This window comes from Pelophylax lessonae, assembly GCF_965119305.1.
Source record: "Pelophylax lessonae genome assembly, chromosome: 9".
In the NCBI taxonomy this organism is placed as follows: Eukaryota; Metazoa; Chordata; class Amphibia; order Anura; family Ranidae; genus Pelophylax; species Pelophylax lessonae.
The window spans coordinates 213331709-213356851 of record NC_138776.1 but is presented as its reverse complement, the minus strand read 5'-3'; the positions used below and the strand labels follow the sequence as shown (position 1 = coordinate 213356851).

The window sequence follows — 25143 nt, the reverse complement described above, 5'->3', positions numbered from 1 at the left end:
CTTGGGCATCTATTTCTCTCCAAAAGTTATTTGCATGTGTGTCTTAGCAACATCATAGTGCAGTTTTTTCTATTTTAGACTAGACTAACCTCATAAGTAACAGACAGACGGATTTAAAAAAAAAAAAACATAGCTGGATCTGCTTTTCATTCTATAATGATAGCTTGTTAGTAATTGTTTCCCTTGAACAACTAGAAAAAAATATATTATATCTGTCAGTAGCGCCAGGCAGCTGGATGTCTATTACAATTGTGTCTGCATTTCCTGCTCATCCCTGGCTAACTGAATGTGGTCTGAAGAATTATTATTGTAATTGTACCCCCTTAGATGGTTGTGACTCCGTAGCTAAGCTGGTATTAATTCAATCATTCTCTGTTCACTTAAAGGGATGGATGGTGTCAGTAATAAAATTAATTTTAAGTACTATTTATTGTTATTCATCAGTGAATATGTCTTTGTGTGTAGACATCATATTATTCTCCCTAACAGCAGCTTGTTTCCTAAATAATCTGGTGTTAAAATGTGGTTTACAGCAACCATGTAGGCCATTCGTAGTAGGATTTGGTTAATGTTAAATGTTTGCTCATTACATGCCCCTAAAATTAACCATACGCATGTGATGCCTTAATTCATATACCCTTAATGCAGGAACATATGGTGATCTGGCTGTATGTAGGGTAGGTGCATAAATGGCACAATTAAAATAAATTATGCTTTTGATTTTGAAAAACACCTTGGCAATTTTAGACATCCCAGGAGGCAATTATTGCACAGGGAAAGCCTGGTCTTTTACTCTGCTCTGAAGAAGATGGATCAAAGCTACTGCGCACCACTGCAATCATCATTTGAAAACCAAAGCAGGTCCCACTATCGGACTGACTTGTTAAAGAAAGTGAGATACTGTATCTCTCCACCTGTCCTTTCCAGTAGATATCTACCTTTCTAGGGCCACAATATTGCACCTTGACAAACAGAGTGGGGGGTCCCCCTAGGGTGTGGGACTTTAGCGGCAAGCACACTTCCACAGTTGAGTAAAATTAAATCATTTTATTAACAAAAATATTAAAATAGATCTAACACAGATCTAAAGTGTCACAATTAATGTTCTATACAAAGAATATGTATGGATGTAAATCAAGGAGATTAAGAGATTGGTGATGCATATACTCAATGGCATATGTTGGCTTTTGAAGGAAATCCTCCCACACGACGCGTTTCAGGCACGCAGGCCTTTCTTCAGGGGTCTGAAAGTGGGGAGATTTTTGATTTCCTACATAACATAGTAAACAGTGTTTTTGTTAGTTGCATAATTTAGGATATATTACATTCAAGTAGATTTCGAACAGTAGTTAATCATTGCATGTGTAGATATTGTTTTGGATATTCAGAAATGCATACCTGTGGTATGACAAGGTGTGACAAGAGAGTCACGGCTGATAAAGGAAAAGAAGGAGAGATTCCGCTGTGTTAAATGCCGGTAAAGGCGCCAAAAAGTCCCTGAGGGTGTGGATCCTCTCGGATGTGGCTCCAGCGAGGATGCCAGAGGGGGAGCCGCGCTGACATCTGTGTTGGCGTGTATGCAAAAAATAAATGTATACGTTGTATTGTATACTATAAGAATAACAGGTGGTCTATTAGTAAATTGGATATGGAAATAAGGGAGGGTATACCTTATAAAAAATATTGCACCTTGGTAGAAGGTGTAAATTCTGATGGCTTACAAGACTGCGCATGCACCATACACTCCCGTTTAGCCTTGTCTGCGATGGTCCATCCCAGTTTCCTCAATTACAGCCGCATTGCTATGGTGACTGTGGATGCTCGTATTGGCTTTCGCACAGTATTTATGCCCGTTCGAGGATGGCTCCCTAGTATGCCTGATGAAGGAAAATAAATGAATGTGATTTTCCATAATTTAGTCAAAATGGGGAAAAAAGCGCTGGCTTTATATAAACCTTTGTTTAATACATAACTTGAACATCTAACAGGATTATATCATTGCAGTAGATTTCCCCTCACTTCCAGTCTTGCTGTCACCAAGTGGGGGAATCTCCCTGTGGAGACATAGCCACCAATCGTTTCCTTATATATATTAAATATAGTATATAATATTGACTTCATAAGGCAACAATTGCAGGCTATGTCCCCACAGTGAGATTCCCCCACTTCCTGTCCTGGTAACACTAAGGGCTCTTTCACACGGCTGTTCCGCATGTCCTTATATCATCCAATTTTTTTGAGGATGATATACGGACATAATGTATGTCAATGCCATTGCGGATGTCAGCAGATGACTATCCACTGACATCCGATTTTTGTCCTTTCAGTTCTGTTCCGTTTTTTGGAACGGAACAGAACCCTATTTTTGTTCCGTTTTAAAAACGGAACAGATGCAAAATCGGATTTCAGCGGTGTCATCCGCTGACATCCGCAATGCCCATAGACTTACATTATGTCCGTATATCATCCGTGTAAAAAAAAAAAAAAAAAAAGCACAGGAGCGGGAAAAAAAAAAACTGAACGGCTGTGTGAAAGAGCCCTAAGACGGCAAATGAATGGAAATCTCCAACAATGATTTAACCCTGTTAAGTGTTCTAGTTATGTATAAAACTAAAGTATATATAAAGCTAGCACTTTTTTTCCATTTTGGCTTAATTATGGAAGAATTAAAACCCCCTTTTTCCCCATCTGTGTCCCATTGTGAGGTCCCATAGATACAACAGGTAGTGAGAGGGAAATGCCCTTGGAGACAGTTGTCACCAGAACTGGATTCCCCATTAAAATATTTCTCTCTTTTTCTGCTCTGGGGACAACTTAAAGTTTTGGATTTTCCATATGGAGTCACTGGAACAAGGAGCTCTTTGTCCTGGTGACCAAAAGGAAAAAAATGGAGATGTCACCAGAAGGGTGAGGAGGTTCTAACCCTTTACTACTCTATTCAAAACTAAGATAAAATGTGGATTTAGTTTCACTTTAATATGACAAGTTTCTGAGCATCGATAGTGTGATCCTGGGATATGACGTTGTGTTTATACACTGCTGATTGTGTCTGTTCATTGTGTCTGTGTTGAATTATCCTCCTGGAGGAGGAGGACATGGGATGGAGGAGATGGGATTGGAGGAGGAGGACATGGAATAAAGAAGGACGAGAACATGGGATGAAGGAGGAAGAGGACTTGGGATGAAGGAGGAAGAGGACATGGGATGGAGAAAGAGAAAATGAGATGGCTTTAAGCAGTGTAAATTTCTGATGGCTGCCCTGGCCACAAAAGAGGATGTAGAGGAGGAACCAGAAAAAGAAATAAAGACATGAAATCAAATCAAGAAATACAAGAAACAGTACAGATCTTTAACCTGTCCATGTATAAACTCACTTCAGTGGAGGAGAAGCTTCTGAGAAAGGGACTCAATTTCTGCCCCTTGGCCATACCTAACATTTTCAAACTGTTATTAGATCTGCAAAACTACATAAAGAAACCCACCCTCCAAAGGAACCAAGCACACAAGAACCCTAAGCAACAATGGATTACAGACAAAGTAGCCCCTATACTACTCAACAGTCCCTCTCCAGAAAATTAAATTCTTTCCAGCTGTATAACTACGGACTTCAAAGCCAAATCTAAGATATAGCCTGTAAAAAAAAGAGGGTAATTTCTTCTCCACCTTCCAGATCCTGGTTGCAGCCAATCTCAACTGGCTGCCTAACAATATAAGGGTAACTTCAAGTCCACCTTCCAGACCCTGGTTACAGCCGATCTATAGATTATCAACCACTATATTGGAATAAATTGAAAGCAGAGGTAATGAGCCAGTCAAGACTAAATTCTTGGGTGATTGGAGAGGAGTGCCCAATGTCCAAAACAAGTTTCAGCTGATGATTTTTATAGTTGGCTAACATTTCCCCCTTGCTTCACAACTCTGGCATACTGTAGAACTGCTGATCGAATGTATTTTAACCTTCCCAGAGTCTAACAATTCTCCAGGAAATACAGCTCTGAAGAAGGTGGATGCTTTTCTTGTATACTTTTATCTTCAATAAACTATAAAAATCATCAAGACTTTTTTCTGCAATCCTGCAAGTCTTCCCTGCAGTAACACCCATATTGTCGTTATCAGAAAGGTAGCAGAGCTAGACCCCAAAGGAGTCTATCACCTACCGTCTTCAAATGAGATTTAACCCTTAGGAAGAAATTACCTTTATACCCCCATATAGTAATCTGCAGCTAGGCAGCCTCCAATGGCATCAGTTCAGCATTGTCTTTCACCCAGACTTGAGAGTCAACAGTAAATGGCTTCAAACATGCTTGGGACAAGCATATAGTGTATGTATACTCAGAAAAAAAAGTTAACAAAAAATAAATAAATACAAAACATATATAAAATGAAAAGACAAAAGAAAACAGGCAGACTCAATGGACCACTCTGTCTTTTTTCTGCCATCAGTTTTCTATGTCTCTACCCAAGTTACAAAACCAACATCCTCAACAAACATGAATAGCAAGCACTAAAAGATAAGGGGATTGTCATAAAAATGCAGACTGGGGTGGGGTATAATTATACAAAATCTGGGAATCCTATTGAAGAAGCAAAAGGATTTATGGAGAGAGAGAATAATATATCACCTTAAGAGTAGACTCCATCTAACAGTTATCCAAAGAATATCACAATTTCATAAAATAAGCTTGTGCTGGGAGCTCATTGGGCAAAAACTAGAGAATTATTTTACCACCTGCCAAAGATCCACAAATCTCAACATAATCCTCCAGGCAGACCCATCCCCTCAGACAGCAGTCTTTCTCAATTTTTTGATCACCACTTCCAGAACTTTTTGAAGAACCTGCAATCGTATCTTATGGTTACTACAGATTTATTACTCAATCTTCAACACCACTCATCAAGAAAGTCCCACTGGCTCATGCTAGATGTGTCCACACTCATTCAAACATTCCACATTCCAATGATATCACACCAGTAGACAATAACTTTATTCTGACCCACTCATGCCCACACAAAAGACATTTTTTTCTCCTAAAAGCAATCCATTTTATTCTCACTCATAATTAATTTGCTCACTTAGACAACTTTTATTTGCAGATTAGAGGCACAACTATGGGGACTGAATTCGCCCCCAGCTATGCTAAACTATACATGGGTCAATTGGAGCAGAACATATCTTTTCCAAAAATCCTTACCATCAACATCATCAAGATTTAATTCTATAAAAACTACATAGATGACCTAACACTTATCTGGCAGGGGGACCCTGAGAAGATTTCTGGTTTTGTCAGTCACTTTAATCAAAATGACATTGGGTCTGACTTATACTTTTCATGCACATCCCACTACTATAGATTATCTGGATATTACCCTAATCGGAAATATAGATGGCCCCATCGCAACTCTAAATTTCTTTAATAAGTGGATAGTAACAGTTTCCTATACTTTACTTTTAAAATCCAGGTAACTGTTACTATCCACTGATTTAAAGAAATCAAGGCCATCATAGATCCTAGATAAGGAATCCTAGATAAGGAATATATATTTTTGCCAGTTCAAACGATTGAGAAGGAACTGCACAACTAACAAGGGTTCCCTTACTCAATCGCAGGTCTTTAAATCAAGGTTTAGGGCAAAAGGTCACTCTGATCAACTGATAGAAGGGGAACACAGAAGAGCCCTTAACACCTCCCAATAGACCATACCCAGATTAAAAGCTTCTTGTCTAAACACTGCAGTCAGATCCTCTTCTTCTACCCACCCTAACTCTTTGCAACCCAACTCATATTCAAAACAGCAAATACAATTAAAAACACCTAGCTCCCAGCAGACTACCACTGGCCATACAGCCTTCCACACTTGCAACCAAGACTGGCTCCTATCACTGCAACAATGCGAGATGCCTCTCTTACTCCATACTAACAAACGGGACCACTATGCTCCATTCTACCCAGCAATTCTAATATTTGGATAATCACCAATTACCACAATTGCAGTTCCCAGTTTATTATTTATCTACTTGTCCTTGCAACCTACTGTCCTTGCAACCTACAGTAAGTTAAAAGGACCATTCAAACATTTCATCAAAGATTTAACAAACACAGGTCCAATATTAAAACCACAGCTCCAGAACACAGTGTTTCCTGTTACTTTTCAACACACCATGACAAAAACCCAGATCTTGACAGAGCGACAATCATCGAACAGTTTTCAGAGTCCATCAGTTTCAAAAGATTCAACAAACTCTGCCAAAGGTAGCCATATTGGATTTACTAGCTCAATACCTTAACCCCTTGTGGACTGAATAAAGTCATAGAATCATGTTAATCAGCTACACCGATCATTTTTTTAAAAAACAAATGAACTTACAACTTCACCAATTGATTTTTTTCAGAATGAATGAACTTGGTCTCTACAATCTTGCTTCTATAGGATGAATGTACTTACTCCCCACTTAACCTATCTATACACCCACTGCATCACATTCTCCTTCAAACTCCATCACACTTACACATACACACAAAGAGCACTTATAGTTTCTGTACTCAATATCTACCCGTTTCGCTTTTTACAGCTAATTTACAAGAATCTACCATGTACTGTAGCTATTTGTGATCTATAGCTGTTGTTTTTTTTCTTTTGCCCTTTGCCCCTCCCCCTGCGAATCACCTTTAGTCCTGGTTTACACTGGTGTGATGCGGGAAACAGCTGTGTGCAAATCGGAGCATGGTCCGAGATAGTTGAGATTTCTATTTTGGAGTTGGATAGTAGATGTAAGTGGTGATGACCAATAAGAATGTAATCTATCCTAGAGTAGGACTGGTGTAGGTGTGAAAAGTGAGAATATTCCCTATCCTTCGGGTGCAGTATGCGCCAGGTGTTCATTAGTTGGGCATCATGTAGCATTTTTATGATAAAAGCTAAACGTTTGAGTGGGAAGGATGAGGTGCCTAGGGAAGTGTCTATGGAGAGCTCTAACGGTGTGTTGAAATCCCCTGCAAGTATAACGCAGCCTCGGGTGAAGGTCATCAGTTTGTCTAGAATGGCGGAGACAAAAACAGCTTGGTCGTGGTTGGGTGTGTAAACATTAATGTGCAAGTCATATTACCTAGAGTGCCTCTAAAGAACAGGTATGTGCCACAATCATCAGCTAACATAGACTCACATTGAAAAGAGGTCCCCTTGTGGAAACCAATGGCGACCCCCTTAGCTTTACGGATATCAGACAGACTGTAGTACCATGTGGGGAAATCAGGTGAAAAAAGTTTAGTGGAGGTATAATGAGTAAGGTGCATCTCTTGTAAATAGACAATGTCACCCCCAAGGAGCTTCAGTTCCCTAAATAAATGATGTCTCTTACCTCTCACATTCAGTGATATCAAGTTAGCGGTCGCCATGGTTTACACCTAACCAGGAGGTCTCGCGAGACAGATGTGGGAGAGGGGAGAAAGCGAATGAGGATTGGGGAGAGAAGAGAGAGAAGAAAAGAGAGTAGGAAAATGAGAGAAAGGTATAGGAGAGTTTGTGAGGAGACAAACAGGCAACCAAGGAGAAAATAAGTAGACCTTAAGCAAGCACAGAAGTGCTGTGTGGGGCGGGGAGGCACCACCGCTCCGATTCAGGCCAAGGACCAGCCCACAAGTGGGAAAGTCCCGTTGCGACCAGAGTGCCCCTGCGCAGGGCCAGATTAACGTAGGGGCTATTGGAGCTGCAGCTCCAGGCCCCTACCTTTATATAGGCCCCGGGTTGGCCATATTCACTGTTACCGCTCTTCTGTCACTTGTAAACACAGAAGTCTGGCTTCTATGCTCGCTTCCCCAGGCAGCTCCCTTAGAACCTCCCCACACAGCACGAAGGCCGGACAAGGAGGGACAGTTGCCGATGCATGGATGTGTTTATGGGCTTCAGAGACAGCATCCCATGTTGAATTAGGCATGCATGGCTGCACCCTTCCTCCTCTCTGTGCATGCCAAGGCACGGCCCTTAAGGCCCTTCAAAATCCTCAGCACCAAGCCCATGATGCTCTTAATCCGGCCCTGCCCCTGCGTGGGGGGGGGGGCAGGCCTAAACATGGAAACATGGTAGAACTGTAACACCTCATAACAAATGACTGTATACAAATAAACCTTAACATTTCCAAACATTTCAGGTAGTATGCTGCGGGTAGGTTTGGTGGATCCCTTAAAAGAAAAAATCAAACCGGCAGCAAAAGTAATCAAGCGATTTAAGTGTTATAGTGGAAAAAAAGACCAAACAAAAATAAAGTAAATAAGACTCAAACCTGGTAAGAGTAAAATCCGCGCTAAGGTTATCCAAGGAGTAAGAAGGATATATATATAGATCGGCTGCAGCCTACCCTAAACTACAGTCCAAAGACTATATAAAATGGTGTGTGGAAAATAGGGTAATTGGCGCTGCCAATATATTGGGTGTGAATAAAATAAATAAGTATAAAATGGTGATATAGTGGTGCACAAGGGATATATGTGTAAAATAGAGCAATAATAAATATATATTAAATTAAATATTTCAAAATATTATGCAATCAAATGGTGATATAGTGGTGCACAAGGTATATATGTGTAAAATAGAGCAATAATAAATATATATTAAAATAAATATACACTTCAAAATATTATGCAATCAACACCTAATGCAATGAGATATGGGTGATTGACCAACAAAAGGCGTGGAGAAAGTACAAAGTGCGTACCGAAACAATAAATGGTAAGTGGTATAGTAAAATCGGAATAAATAGAAAGATGCAATAATAGAATTAATATGTGCTGGTGGTATACAGTGCTGGATAAATAGCACTGAAGAAGAAGTGAAAAAATAAAAATAATATAATAAAAAAATTGTGAGTGAATCACACAACAAATAGTGCAAGAATGTGCACAATAAATGACAGTGGGATGTCTGGCTGGAATAAAGTCCAATAGGCCAATATTTGAAAAAGAGAAAAGGAAAATAGTCCATGACTTGATAGATGTACAGGTAAATAGTGGGAACAGCCTTACGATAACCCCAAGGTGGGTGACTGGCGAGGTGCGGGGTGACCCCTAGTAGAAAAACCTACTAACCAGATATACCCACCCCACACAGGGGTATAGAGCGGGTATTGGAATATGGCTGGGTGTTCCTTCCTTTGACTCCTTAGTTCCCTTCTGTGTTGGGGGAGAGTGTTGTGGGCAGTCCCTGGGGGTCCTGGGTGTCCCAAAGGGAAACAGGCTTGGTGGGGTCTTCTCCTAGTAATGTAGTATCCGGCGGTCCATGAGTGGAGTCCGGTCACTCGATGGTATGTGCGGGTGGGAGGGTCACATAGGGCAAAGAAAGGCTCGATAGTGTAATATCGTTTACACCTTTATTCAAATCAATGTACAATAAATGGGTACTCACATGTAAAAAGACAATTCAGAGCGAGAAAATGGCGTCCTGGAACGCAATGCGTTCCACCAGGATACTGGAACCGGAAGTGATGTGACGGCCCTGTACGCGTTTCATCATCAGACGTCTTCTGCAGCCTAGACTTATGACGAAACGCGTACAGCGCCGTCACATCACTTCCGGTTCCGGTATCCTGGTGGAACGCATTGCGTTCCAGGACGCCATTTTCTCGCTCTGAATTGTCTTTTTACATGTGAGTACCCATTTATTGTACATTGATTTGAATAAAGGTGTAAATGATATTACACTATCGAGCCTTTCTTTGCCCTATGTGACCCTCCCACCCGCACATACCATCGAATGACCGGACTCCACTCACGGACCGCCGGATACTATATTACTAGGAGAAGACCCCACCAAACCTGTTTCCCTTTGGGACACCCAGGACCCCCAGGGACTGCCCACAACACTCTCCCCCAACACAGAAGGGAACTAAGGAGTCAAAGGAAGGAACACCCAGCCATATTTCAATACCCGCTATATACCCCTGTGTGGGGTATAGATACCAATAACCTAGTCATGCGAATGTTGTTCCTCCAGTTATGATTTTCTAAGTATTCAATTTTGTAGAGGGCCATCCTGTGTGCAATAACCAGTTGTCTGGTGTTAGTTTGAAGATCATGGATGGCCGCCGCGGGTCTGTCAATGCAGTGTTCTGATTCCTCAACTGTGACTAGGACCTGTGTTAGGTCAGATCGAACCACCGAGACCTCCTTTTTTATAGCTCTTTCCAGGCTGTGGAGTATGGAGGCAAATTCTGACCTTGTGGGAAGCCCGCTCACCAGAGTTGCCACTTCAGAATGCCAAGGTGAGGAGCTCTCTCTGTCTGTACAGTACGACGAGGCCTGTAAGCTCCGTCTGGAGGAAGGCCGATGATGGGAGGTGGAGCCACCCCACGTGAAGAGCGGCCTGTTTCAGCCAGCTCCAGGGGATCTGGTTCCGTTGAAAGGATCCGCTTAATAGAGCCCGAGGGAGCGTTTTTAGTTTGCTTCCTCATGCCGATGAGAGAGTGATCCGGGTTGAGAGATAACGCTGATGTAGTGTATAGAGTTTCCTCTAGCAAGAGCTCATTGAAGACGCGTCCTCACAGTTCCATGTGCAATTGTGTTAAATTTGGTGTTATCGCTCTCACTCATACAGGTCACTGTAAGTTCAACATGGCACCTTGTGGCAAAGAACTCTCTGAGGATCTGAAAAAAAGAATTGTTGCGCTACATAAACATGGCCTAGCCTATAAGAAGGTTACCAAAACTGAGCTGAAGCATGGTGGCCAGGACCATACAGTGCTTTAACAGGACAGGTTCCACTCAGAACAGGCCTTGCCATGGTCGACCAAAGAGGTTGAGAGCATGAGCTTGTTGTCATGTCCAGAAGTTGTCTTTCGGAAATAGACGTATGAGTGCTGCCAGCATTTCTGCAGAGGTTGAAAGGGTCGTGGGTCAGGCTGTCAGTGCTCAGACCATACGCCGCACACTGTATAAAATTGCATGGCTGTTGTCCCCGAAGGAAGCCTCTTCTAAAGATGATGCACAAGAAAGCCCGCAAACAGTTTGCTGAAGACAAGCAGACCAAGCCCATGGATTACTGGAACCATGTCCTGTAGTCTGATGAGACCAAGATAAACGTATTTGGTTCAGATGGTGTCAAGCATGTGTGGCGGCAAACAGGTAAGGAGTACAAAGACAAGTGTGTCTTGCCTACAGTCAAGCATGGTGGTGGGAGTGTCATGGTCCGGGGCTGCATGAGTGCTGTCGGCACTGGGGAGCTACAGTTCATTGAGGGAACCATGATTCCCTCCCTTCAGAGACTGGGTCACAGGGCAGTATTCCAACATAACGACCCCAAACACACCTCCAAGACGACCACTGCCTTGCTAAAGAAGCTTATGGTAAAGATGATGGACTGGCCAAGTATGTCTCCAGACCTAAATCCTATTGAGCATCCTCAAACAGAAGGTGGAGGGGTGGAAGGTCTCTAACATCCACCAGCTCTGTGATGCCATCATGGAGGAGTGGAAGAGGACTCCAGTGGCAATTTGTGAAGCTCTGGTGAACCCAAGAGAGTTAAGGCAGTGCTGGAAAATAATGGTGGCCACACAAAATATTGACAGTTTGGGCCCAATTTGGACATTTTTACTTAGGGGTGTACTCACTTTTGTTGCCAGTGGTTTAGACATTAATGGCTGTGTGTTGAGTTATTTTGAGGGGACATCAAATGTACACTGTTATACAAGCTGTACACTCACTACTTTACATTGTAGCAAAGTGTCATTTCTTCAGTGTTGTCACATGAAAAGATATAATAAAATATTTGCAAAAACGTGGGGGGTGTACTCACTTTTGTGAGATACTGTATATATATATATATATATATATATATATATATATACTGCTCAAAAATGAGAGGAACACTTTTTAATCAGAGCATAACATCAAGTCAATTCAACTCCTGGGATAATGATCTAGTCAGTTAAGTAGCAGAGGGGGTTGTTAATCAGTTTCATCTGCTTTGGTATTAAAAGATTAACAACAGTTGCAGTAGATGGGCAACAATGAGATGACTTCCAAAACAGGAGTGGTTTTACAAGTGGAGGCCACCGACAATTTTATTCCATACTTATCTTTTCTGACTGTTTTTCACTAGTTTTGCATTTGGCTAGGGTCAGTGTCACCACTGGTAGCATGAAGCAATACCTGAACCCTATAGAGACTGCACATGCAGTTCAACTCCTTATGCATTGGATTTTAAAGCAGCCTTTAACGCCCATTAGTGCAGCTACTATATAGCATTAATGAGTGTTTTGGAAGCGTTGCACAGGTGTTCAATTTACATCAGTGAATGCTCCTCAGACGACCTGTGAGATGTTTATTTTTAACAAGGCTAAAATGGAAAATTATCTATTTTATTCCCTTTCAACCGCAGCTTAAACAAAATGTAAATGCCATAATGCATTTACAGTGTGCTTACAGCATGCTTATGGCACGTTTCATTTGAAGTGAGTAGGGGCAGTTGTAAAATTTCAATGGTTCAGTGGTAAATTGGCGCAAGAAGAGGTCTCAGTGTGGGCTAGTCCTGGGGACCCGGGGGGGGGGGGTGGGAGAAAGGGGGGGAGGGGGAAAAAAAACAGGGGTAGGGGGGCCCCAAGTTCAAGGGGTAGCTGTCCACTGTAGCGGCTGCCGGCGGAAGAGACAGAAGTGATCTCTGGGGGAGACAAGAGGGAAGAAGCGCAGCGCCTTCTAAGTGCAGCAAGACATTTATTGAAGAAGTAAAGCAGTATCACACTCACATTTTTCAGGTGAATGAGAGGCAGCTTCAGCAAGATGTATAGGTCATCTAGGGCATCACTGGAGCGAGTTCTGGTGGTGGAGGCAGTGGGTGCAGATGAGAGCAGCAGGGGGTTTCCTCCGTATGCGCAGGGGTGGCCTCGGTGGTGTCCACGGGCTCCCCGTCAGCTGGTGGAACGCTGGCACTCGTGGGTCCTGGGATCCTGACTTCACTCCTGGTGGTGATGCGGGACGCTATGGCAACGCATTTGCGGAGCATGCGCTCCTTCTTCAGGCCGCCTTCACCACCAAGGCCGCCCCTGTGCATACGGAGGAACCCCCCTGCCGCTCTCATCGGGACCCACTGCCTCCACCACCAGGACTCGCTCCAGTGATGCCCTAGATAACTTATACATCTTGCTGAAATTGCCTCTCATTCAACTGAAAAATGAGAGTGTGATACTGCTGTAATTCTTCAATAAATGTCTTGCTGCACTTCTTCCCTCTTGTAAAATTTCAATGCCTGTTGAATTCTGCAGGGAATGTTATTTTTACTTCATTACAATGCGAGGCAATACTATCGCTGCACTGTGTACACCTCCACCTGCTCCTTAGGAGGCAGTAAAATCCTGCATCTGGGAGGCAAAACACTGGTTGAGCCCCGTTTTTACAACCTCTCAACCTCTCCTCCTTTAACTGCAGAGGCAATGACTCGGTTGTACATATGCCATAGTTGCAATGTATTGCTTTGCGGTTTCAGCAGAAATGATAACCTCTCTCACGCTTGGTGGGCTGGGCACTACTGCCCATCTAATATGGCCAATTCAAGTGAGTGGGGCACACAGTAACCGCGCAAAATGTACATGGTTGCAGCACGATAGTCCGGCATTTGGGGGATTAAAACAGGTGGTAAGGAAGTTACACGTCATGGTTTTCTCTTTAGAGAGCAAAGGAAATCGTAAATGAGGCCTAAGGGTCTGAAATTCTAAGAAAGTGAATACAGAGTTTGAATATCTAGGCCAGAGGTCTCTAAAATGGCCCGCTAGGACACTTTTTCAAGTCCTCACACCATTTTTTTAAACATTTTGTACACAAGACATTGGCAGTTTCTCTAGTTACACCCCTTGTCATATTAGTTACAATGTCAGACCTCTAGCTGCTTCTTCTATGTTATAATCCTTTTTTTTCTGCTTTCTCAGACCTCAGCTGATCACCAAACTTTTGTTGAGCTCTACTATAAATATACTTAAATCAACTCAAGGATCTTTTTCTATATCAAAGCTCTTTTTACCTAGAACTTTTCTACATGTGTAATGCATTTGTGTCTTGAAAAAAAAACTATCCTTGGCACTCTTAACATGGAGCTGTTAGAGTATATACTCTATAGTTTCATTTGGTCACAAAGAATGAGCAGAATCTCTCTACTAGGGACAATGACAGCAATAAAAGCACTTTGATAGTGTAGCAGGGAAGTGTTAGAACCTTTGTTAGGTTTTTATTGCTATTTACATTCTTATTTGAAAGATAACGCTCATTTCATGTGTGGTAACATCACTAACTTAGGAAGTTATGGTGTAACTCCCCTTTTGTTGAGAAAAAAAGAAAAAAAAAACAATTACGGTAAATGTTACAAAAACTACAGTGTCTGCAGATTGAAAGTTTTCGTAGTTGTCAATAACATTAAAGAGGAGCTCCAGTCTCCCCCCAAAAAAATTTAAAGCCAGCAGCTACAAATATTGTATTTGCTAACTTTTAATATAAGAACACTTACCTGTCCAGGGATCCAGCAATGTCCTCACCTAAGCCCATCTGAGCCTCTTAGGTAAGGGAAACCGGTTTCCTACAGTGCATACTGCGCTTTGTGAATGGTCCCGTAGTCTCCTGGGACCTGTGATGTGTCTCACAAGGCTGGGGGGGTGAAACTTCCACACAGATCGCCGCAGAACTCTGACCAGAAATTGGAGCAGGTACCTGTCAAAACCAGGCACCCTCTTCCCCCCCCCCCCCCCAAAAGTGCCAAATGTGGCAGTGGAGGTGGGGAAGTGGGGAAGATGCAAAATTCCCCTTTTGGGTGAATTTCCACTTTAACTTACAATATGGCCTGTGTATTAATTGTATATTTTATATAGTTTGTGGATTTATCTTTTAAATGTCTCTAGTGTGGACACAGAAACCAATAAAAACCTAAAAGATGTTCTCATCCTTCTTCACTCTATCTATGAAAAAAAGGTTTTGCTCGTGGAGGCCATATTGATTAAGCTGAACCTTGACTGCTGTTAAGGCCATGCACTATTAGTTTTAGTGACCCTTTCACCATTCTGTACACGTTTCTTTTTACTTAGGAAACAATACTTATATAACATTTATATCGGTTAACACTATATGTGACTATACTAAATTCTCTAAAACTATCTCCCCCGCCCCACTGTAATTTTTTTTTTAAATAAAGGTGCATGTCTAAATGTGCTGCCGGTCTCTTGCTAAGATTTGGGAATCACAGAAACCATTGGCACATCTGTGCATGTGTGGCTGATTGCCGCTTGTTCATACAAATGCCACCAGCTTCTAGTGGATGGGCACTGTAGTGTAGGCATTTGTGAACATGCATGGAAATCTGCAGCAAGTTTGTGTCTTGGTAACACACTGCCTCCTGGGTTAGCTGTGACATAGCAATGCTAGAAGGCAGCAAGACCTGGCCGGAAATTTGGAAGTGCTCAAAAATCAAATAAAGTTTTACTCACACTGCTGCAGGTTTCGGGAGTGTGTGTGAATCTGAAAATCTGACTGACAGCTGTCTGACTGAAGTGATCCGCTGGCTGTGCAGCCAATAGATCATTTTCATACACCCCACCCCTGCCATGTTTCCTGGGCTCCATGCTTCCAGCATAGCAGGTATTGTCGGGTAGAGGGATGGGAGATCAGAAAACGTCCATTCGCTGAACCCCCTTCCTGAAAGCAAAGTGTAAAACATCACTTCAGGTTTCATGGTGTCACTGTCCGCAGCCAGTATGTCCAGAGAAGACACTAATGCAGTGTGATCTGACTGCATTTGTTTCATTGAACAGTTGAGACATCAAGTCTTCTAGACCCCCTGACTTCTTATTCAAAAGAATCTGTGGCCAAAAAAATGCATTCCCTATGTGATGAAAAAAAGTTTAGTAAAAAAAAAAAAAATGGAAAAAATGTGTAAAAGATTTAAGTCACACCCAAACACCTAAAATCCTTCCCCAATAATTTTTTGAAGCCCACTCCCACTTTCACTTGCATGCACGCATCCAGGGCGCCTACGCATGAAAATGTTGATTGTGCTACACGTTTCATATCGGCACACATGCTGGAGTGAGAGCAATATTTTTAGACCCATTTGTCACAATTAAGAAAAAAAAAAAACAAGAAAGTTTCCTCTAAATGGGGTTTCAAGGGGCAATAGTATAGAGTACAGAAGTATCAAGGGAGATTTTTTTTTTAAAAAAAGTTGCATAGTTTATTACAAGATACAAAAATCAAAGCAAACAAGAAAATAATACAATACAAATAGATTCAACATTGGTCACTTATGCATTTGAACCGCCTGGATTTTTAATCCATTTGTATTGTATTATTTTCTTGTTCGGTTGGATTTTTGTATCTTGTAATAAACTATACAACTTTTTTTTAAAATCTCCCTTGATACTTCCATACTCTATAACAGTGATGGTATTTGGAAAAAAAAAAAACAGTGATGGTGAACCTTGGCACCCCAGATGTTTTGGAACTAAGTTTCCCATGATGCTCATGCACTCTGCAGCGTAGTTGAGCATCATGGGAAATGTAGTTCCCAAACATCTGGGGTGCCAAGGTTCACCATCACAGCTCTATACCATTGCCCCTTAAAATCCCATTTAGAGCGAACCTCCTTGTTTTTGTTGTTTACTTTAGGGATGCGGGACACTCTTTTAGTTTTTCCACCAGATGGCCTAATATATTTAAGTATTTGTCACAATTAACTCTAAACTGATGATCTGTAGGGGGTTTTAAAGCATCACCTATAGAAAATATAGGGTTTTGAAGTTTGTTGCCGTTTCACGGACACAATTTTAAGGCTTGACATGTTGGGTATCTGTATATTCAACACAACCTCATGTTTTTTTATTTCACCTAAGAGTTGGGTAATATATAATGTTTTCTGTGCCCTAAAATTAACTTTAGTGTATTTTTTACTGTAATTTTGTGTTTCCTAGTCTGCTGTGCTAATATTTGTAAATTGGAACTAGCGCTATTTTATTCTCTAGAGTCTCTGTTTTTTGAAAATATATCAAGTTTGGGGGGGGGATTTAAGTAATCTTCAGGCCTAAAATAATTTTTTAAATATGTGCATTAGATATTAGCATTAGATATTTGTTTTCACATTAAGTAAATCCAGGTGAAGTAATCCAAAAATGTAACACTTTCAGGTATTTACCTCTCAAAGAGATGATAGTATTCTAAAAGATAATGCCTTTGTCTGCTTTTCTCCCCAGAAGCACAGACATTTTTATTCAGATATCCTCTAGTGTCATTACCTACCTCCTGCACTGCAATGTAGGCTCAGATTTGATTTAATCATGTAAATCCTGGTGTCTGTGAGGTTCACAAATGTGTGATAAAAATTAGCCCTTTCTGCTGCCTCGTACCTTGTGACTAGTTACGAAGGTACAATGTAAAGTCTAATAAATAACTTGGAAGGGGAGACAGGAAATGTTTTCTGCTGTAGGCTGATGGAATCATCTAAGCCTAGGCAAGGTACATGTACCGGTGTAACGTTACAAAACCATACCTCGTGAAAATTCCATACCTCGTCACTTCCGGTGCACATACGTCTTGGAACAGCTGAGTAGGTTACCATTGCGCAAGCTCAGAGGTCCGGAGAGTAGGGAATTCTCACGGGGTAGTGTGTTGTAACTAGAGTTGAGCGGACACCTGGATGTCCGTGTTCGGCGGGTTTGGCCGAACTTGAAAAAAAAGTCCGGGTCCGCGACCCGGACTTTTTCCGAACTTTACCCGGACACCGAACCCCATTGAAGTCAATGGGGACCCGAAGTTTCAGGCACTAAAATGGCTCTAAAAAAACAATGGAAAGGGCTAGAGTGCTGTAAATGGCAGCAAAATGTAGTTAAGAGCATGGCAAGTGCTCTTAAAAAAAAATTCCCCTTTAAATTTGTCATTTTTAAATAGCAGATTAGAACAGCACTCTGTAGTAAAATATAGCTGAACGCTGCACACAACAGACTGATAAATATATATTTTTTTCTCCCTCCTTCTCCTCCTCCTCAGTGGGCTCAAGTGAGGGCAAAAAGATTGTTCACTGCACCACCCCCCACACAGCAAAATCGATGTAGATCGCTAACGGACAATTTTTCTGTCCTGTGTGTCCTAATCTCTCCCTGCCTACTCTCTCCAGCCTGTCCCTAAGATGCTCAAATATCTTTCCCTGCCTACACTCCGACCTGTCCCTGCATTCTTTTTTTTCCTGTCTCTGTCCCTAATCAGCAGCAGCCAGCACCGTTGTGTGTGCTCTCTCCCTACACTAGAGCAGACTGACGCACAGCGCGCTGTGTCTCTAGCTTATAAAGACCTGGGTCACATGCTTCAGCTGGCCAATCACAGCCATGCCATTAGTAGGCATGACTGTGATGGCTTCTATGGCACACCAGTTAAACGCTTGTTGATTGGCTGTTGAAAGCCTGCCATTAAAACCGCGCCATTACATACAGGAAATAAAATTACCGAACAAGGATTTTAAACCCGAACATACAGTAAAGTTTTCGGGTCCGTGTCCGGGTAACAAAAATCCAATTATCCGGTACGGACCCGAATAATACAGTCCGTGTTCGCTCAACGCTAGTTGTAACGTTACACCGCATCAGCTGTTGCCGCTGTAACATTAAAACATGTCGGCTGCAAGATGAAATCATCTCCGCTCCTACCCCTGTCACTTCCCTGATCTCGGCTACTAAATGTAAAAGCGGCGGCGGGTCTATGAAAATATAAATCACGGAGCCGAGATCTCCGTGATTTATATTTTCATACACCCTCCACTTTTACATTTAGTAGCCGAGATCAGGGAAGTGACAGGGGTAGGAGCGGAGATGATTTCATCTTGCAGCCGACATGTTTTAATGTTACCGTGGCAACAGCTGATGCGGTGTAACGTTACAACACACTATCCTGTGAGAATTCCTTACCCTCCAGACCTCTGAGCATGCGCAATGGTAACCTGATCAGCTGTTCTATGACGTAGGTGTGACGTAGGTGCACTGGAAGTGACGAGGGTAGGGAATTTTCACGGGTATGGTTTTTTCACGGAACACCGGAGCTCAGAGCGATCTTTTTTAATGATAAACGATACAGCTTTTGCAAAAAAATTAAAAAATATATTGTTGCTCTGTATTGTGATATATTGGGATTTATTCATGAAAGCTCGTACATTTGCAATTTGCAGAAATATCGAATTTCTGCATAACAAAGAAGAAATAAAATAAAATAGTTCTATTAGTTTGGGTGCCTTGTACAAGTAAGGTAAACAGACAGCTATTGTTTGTCTCTATGCAAAATATTCAGCTACACAGGGCTCTTCAGCTTCTTTGTATATGAAAAAAAAATTTGCACTCTGGTTCCTTTTTCTAAAATACTTTTAGCATTGGCTGGTGTAACCACATAACAGATAAGGTTACAAGTCATAAATGATGCATTACAACATGGGAAAACAAAATGTTACAATATTGTTATCCTATTTTACCTTAGATGATCATTGCTATCCTGAAAATTGTGTCGTGCAAATATTACGGCTGGGCTGGAATTAACCGGCAGGGGTAGGCGGTTATGCAGATACATGTCATCAAGCCAGTATTCATGTATCTATGGAAGAAGAAGAAAAAGAACATTTTAACAAGAATGAAGGCCATATATGTAATAAATGCAGTTGGCTCTAGACGATAAATAGGCATGGTATATTTTATAAGGCTTAAAATGATGTATAAATGTTTATGTCTCATTAAACCCAGGAAAGTATTTTGTTGCTGTTGGAATTGTAGATATGTCCATTGGTGTCTAGTCAGTACAACCTTTTCTTCATAGCCGTGCTTGCCGATATTTTAAAGCAAGGATCATTTAGTGTTTTTAAATGGTAACATACAAGAATTTGACTATCATATACAGTATTGTGCAAAAGTATTAGGCAGGTGTGAAAAAAATGCTGCATATTAAGAATGCTTTCTTAAAAATAAGTGGTAATAGTTTATTTGTATCAATTAACAAAATGGAAATTAAATGAACAGAAGGGAAATCCAAATCAAATTTGGTGTGACCACCCTTTGCCTTCAAAACATCATCAATTCTTCTAGGTATACTCGCACACAGTTTTTGAAGGGACTCAGCAGGTGGGTTGTTCCGAACATCTTGAAGCTGCCTCATATCCCTCTCTCTCTTCATGTTACTTAGTTACATAGTCAGGTTGAAAAAAGACACAAAAAGTCCATCTAGTTCAACCAATAAAAAAATAAATAAATAAAAATCAGTTGATCCAGAGGAAGGCTAAAAACCCCAGCGAAGCATGATCAAATTTGCTACAGCAGGGGTAAAAAATCCTTTCTGATCCACCGAGAGACAATCGGATATTCTGTGGATCAACTTTACTTATAAATGACATGTAATCCCAGACAGACTTGATGATGTTGAGATCAGGGCTCTGTGGGGGCCAAACCACCAATTCCAAGACTCATTGTTTCTCTTTACGCTGAAGATAGTTCCTAATGACATTGGCTGTATGTTTAGGGTTGTCCTGCTGGAATGGCATGATGGATAAGTGTACCTAGAGGAATTGATGCTGGGCACAGGTTGGTTACGCCAGATATTGTTTAATTTAGATTTTTCTTCTATTCACTCACTTTGTATTTTGTAAATTGATAAATATATATAATTAAAATATATATATATATATATTTATTAAAGCATTCTTACTTTACAGCATTTCTTCACACCTGCCTAAAACTTTTGCGCAGTACTGTATTTGGTTAGGTTAAAGAGGTATTAAGCAAAAATGTCATATATTGCAGCTTACCAATCCTTAGATGCGATGGCTGCAGTAGTAAAGCTGACACTTTTGAACAGCATTGTAAGTCTGGACTTGACTATAAAATTGAATCTGAACTCTAGTTAACACTTCATAAGCCCTTTATGAGTAGTTAAAAACAGTAAGCAGGGCCGGAGTGGGACTCATTTTCAGCCCTGGAGTTTCATGCCTTAGACCGGCCCACTTTAGTTCACGACTGACTATATTAAAATAATGTAATTAAAACCTCAGAATTTAAGTTTGAAATGGCGCACTGTTCTCTACAGCCTTGTAATTCATTGTATTTTTCAAAAAATATCATAATTTCCAATTCAGTGCAAATACAGTAGCCTACATCTGTTCCCCTCTGTACCCTCCTACAAATATGTTCTCCTCTGTACCCTCAACCCCCCCTGCACATCTGTTCCCCTCTGTACCCAACCCCCCACAAATCTGTTCTCCTCTGTACCACCAACCCCCCCTGCACATCTGTTCCCCTCTGTACCCCCGAGCCCACCCCCCCACATCTGTTCCCCTCTGTACCCCCAAACCTCTTCTGCACATCTGTTCCCCTCTGTACCCTCCCACAAATCTGTTCTCTGTACCCTCAACCCCCCCCTGCACATCTGTTCCCCTCTGTACCCCCCACAAATCTGTTCTCCTCTGTAACACCAACCTCCCCTGCACATCTGTTCCCCTCTGTACCCTCCCACAAATCTGTTCTCCTCTCTACCCTCAACCCCCCCTGCACATCTGTTCCCCTCTGTACCCCCTTCTGCACATCTATTCCCCTCTGTACCCCCAACACTCCCCCCTGCACATCTGTTACCCACTGTACCTCCAAACCCCCCTGCACACAACCATGTAATATAAACTTGACAGCAGATTCAAAGTTTTTTTTTTTTTACTTCAGGTGACTAGACTGGGTGCAGCACTGTGCTGCGGGTTCTTCCACTACCTAAGCCATGAACGGGGAGAGCGGCACTGCTGCCTATCCTTCTAGTACAGATCCCCGACGGTCCAGAAGGAGGAGGGAACTGAAATTGCTGCAAGCTCAGACTTACATGCAGCTCTGATGCCCTCGTGGGCTTTCACAGCCTGAAGCATCGGCTATCAGTGACCTGACAGCTTGCCCAGCCAGAGAACACCAGGACAAAGCCATGACAATGGCCCTCGCGGCCAAAAAAATGACCAGCCCACCGGGAATTCTCCCAGTGCTCCCGATTAGCCAATCAGGGCCTGCCTGTAAGTAACATGCATTTCCTGTAAGTAATAATATAACTGTAACTGTGATAATGAGTGCTAGCAAGTTTGAAGGTTTTACTCATAGCACACAGTGTGCAACATATATAAAAGAATAGAGCAACAGCTCCAGGATGAATATCCCTGTGACAGATGCGAGCAAGTTGCCCTACTGGAGCTCACATTAGAGATCTGGAGGAGCACATTGCAACAATAGGCAGAGCGAACACCCTTGAAATGAAACTTCTGCTCACTGAGCAGTTAGTTAATGGGGTTAATAAATAAATAAAAAACAGCTACAAACACCAAAACACAACTATGTTGTATAGGACTGGAAATAATAAAAAAAGGTGCTGCGCTAATATACAACTGTTCCTAATGAAATGGGGTGTTGCATAAAATCAAATACAATCATGTAGATACAAATAACAATATCTAGAAAGTGCATACAAACGTGCAAAATATAAGTTGATATGCAACTACTCGTAAATATAAGAGGTGTTGCATAAAGACAAATACAATTATGTATATCCAAATAGTAATATCCAAAAAGTGCATACAAATGTGCAAAATATGCAAAAATAAGAGTGAATAAGGAACTGAAACAGCAGTGAGCAATGCATATGAAGTAACAACAATAAAAAAGTGGAAGTGAGTGAATGAAATCCTCAATAATGAAAAAAAGGACTACGATAAATAAAGTCCATATCCAAATAGGAGAAGGATCTCACGTGTTCAGAAACAAAGGGTAATCACCCTAAATGTGACCAACACTAGAATAGGGAGTAAGGAGCGATTACCAAAATATGTGGACTCTAATACATTAAGTAAAGAGTCAATCGAGCAGGAAGTGGTATCACTGGTACTGCAATGGTCTCACAAGAGTTGTCACCTTCTCCTCAGGTCTTATGATAGACATACAGGAACTCAGGTACCCAGGAAAACGAAAAAGCCTCTTCATAGTGTAAAACCATCACAGTTGGACTTAATTAAATAGTAGAAAACATACATTCTCTTAGCAGTTGATAGGTGGTATAGATTCCAGATAGTGTGATCACACAGGAATCCAAAGGCGCAATGTCTTGGAGTAAACACAATAGATCCGACGCACTTCGTCATCATAGACTTCAAGTGGAGTATGAGGATGTGTCCATACATTGTGCTTTTATAAGAATACTGAACAATTAACTTCAATTTTGCACTCTGTCTTACCCAAAATCAGGAAGTGTTTGTAGTGTGGCCGGCGGCATGCGTTTCACACCTTCATCTGCCAAAACTAGTTAATCTACCTGAGGGGAATGGTTTAGTAAGCCAAACCTCGCTATCAAATCAGTAGATACCAATAGCGCAAGCAATCTCGTGGTACCACGGGTAACCTACACTTGTGCGATGCGAAGTGTGTCATGCCTCTTTATCACATCAAGCCACTCTACAAACCAAGGGGCTTGATCCCGTGTTTCAAGCCTCGGTTCCATCACGCAGATGCGCCCCATACCCAACATGTGGACTGGAAACCGGAACAAACTACAGGGTAACCGGAACAAACTACAGTGTGCAGAATGTATATCAATCATTGATGTCCTCCAATGCATTTAATACAATTATCATAGTTGAAACACCAGAATACCCAAGGCCCCAAAAAGCTACTAGATATGCTACTATACCAGCTGATATTCAAAATGTATATAGCTATAAATGTGTGATAATAAAGAATGTATAAAAAAAAGAAATATATCAAAAATATGTATGAAAACATATATGCAAAAGAAAAATGACAAAAGAACATGAAATGTTTCTAAAAACTGCAATCCTAAAATGGACTGGAACCTGGATCAGTTTACGGAGCAGTGGGGCGCAGGGTACAAGAATATATGACAATCCTTGGTGTACTCCTAGACTACTGCAAATAACAAAATTGTCATTGCTAGAACACCCTGATATCTAAGACCCTGAAAAACAACAAAAATTTAACTATCTGAATGTAAGCACACATTAAAATATATAGGTGTGAATATGTACTAATGTTTTAATAAAAAAGAATAAAATTGTGCAACAAAAAAGTCTAGCTGAGTAACCATGGGTCCAAAATGATTTGAGTTCATATATCCAGAAAGTCTCTAAACGTGAAACTCTGTTAACTGTTGAACCACCCCTCCATGGGGGTGTAAATGTATCTATAACTAGAAATTTTGTGCCTGTAGGGTCCTTATTATGATAGCGTAAATAGTGTTTGGGAACACTGTGGTTAGTTTTACCTTTTTTAATATTAGCTATGTGTTCATTAACCCGTACCGAGATAGGTTGTATGGTCCGTACAATGTATTGTTTTTTACAAGGACATGTAAGTAGGTAAACAATATTTTTGGTGGCACAGGTAAAGAATTGTTTCATCTAATACCTCCGATTAGTAACTGTAGATGCTAAATGTATCTGACTTTCTCCCGCCGCTTATGTTATAGTGACACACATTGCATTTGCGGCAGGGATAGTAACCTTTTTTAATTGTGATAAGACTTTGTTCTTATTGGAGGATCAATTATGTTGGGTGCAATTCTTCCTTGTAGTGAAAGTGCATCCTTGTAAATTACTCTGGCTTGATCAGGAAGAGTCGGGCCCAAAATGCGATCGCTCTTGAGAATATCCCAGTGTTTATTTAGGATGTTCCACATTTGTTTGTGTTAAATGGAAAATGAGGTAAAAAAGACCATTTGAACTTGGAATTATTATTTAGGGGGTTTTTGTCTATCAGCAAAGAGTTTGTTGTTGCCCCCAATTCCAACAAAGGGGATCCATCAACTAATTCTAATACCTATACAACTAATTCTAATACCTATACACCTTCCAATTCCAGGAGTGTTACAGCTCCAGGTCCTGCCTAACCCTATAGAATGGGTCGGCAAGAATCTAGAGGTACTCCTAACAACTTTACCAATAGACGCCCAAGCTTTCTAATCCCAAGTTATCATCAACAAGATAGAGCACCTTCAGGGTATCCTCCCCCAGGTAACTAGGAAGGGGTTCACATAAAAATAGAGGGAGAGGCTCTAATAGGGCCCACCCAAAACGCCCCAGTTCTTATTCCAGAGATGAACCACCCCATATATACAGTATGGTAGAAATGCCAAT

General features: G+C 41.4%; 1 protein-coding gene across 1 annotated transcript in view; it reads right to left on the bottom strand.

Annotated features, from left to right (window-relative positions):
- The window catches only part of CHAT (choline O-acetyltransferase), a 193304-nt gene that overhangs the window by 124048 nt on the left and 44113 nt on the right, over positions 1 to 25143 (bottom strand). Inside the window, exon 4 of the mRNA XM_082267579.1 lies at positions 19465 to 19583. Coding sequence (XP_082123705.1) covers positions 19465 to 19583 — 119 coding nt within the window. The remainder of the gene's footprint in view (positions 1 to 19464; positions 19584 to 25143) is intronic.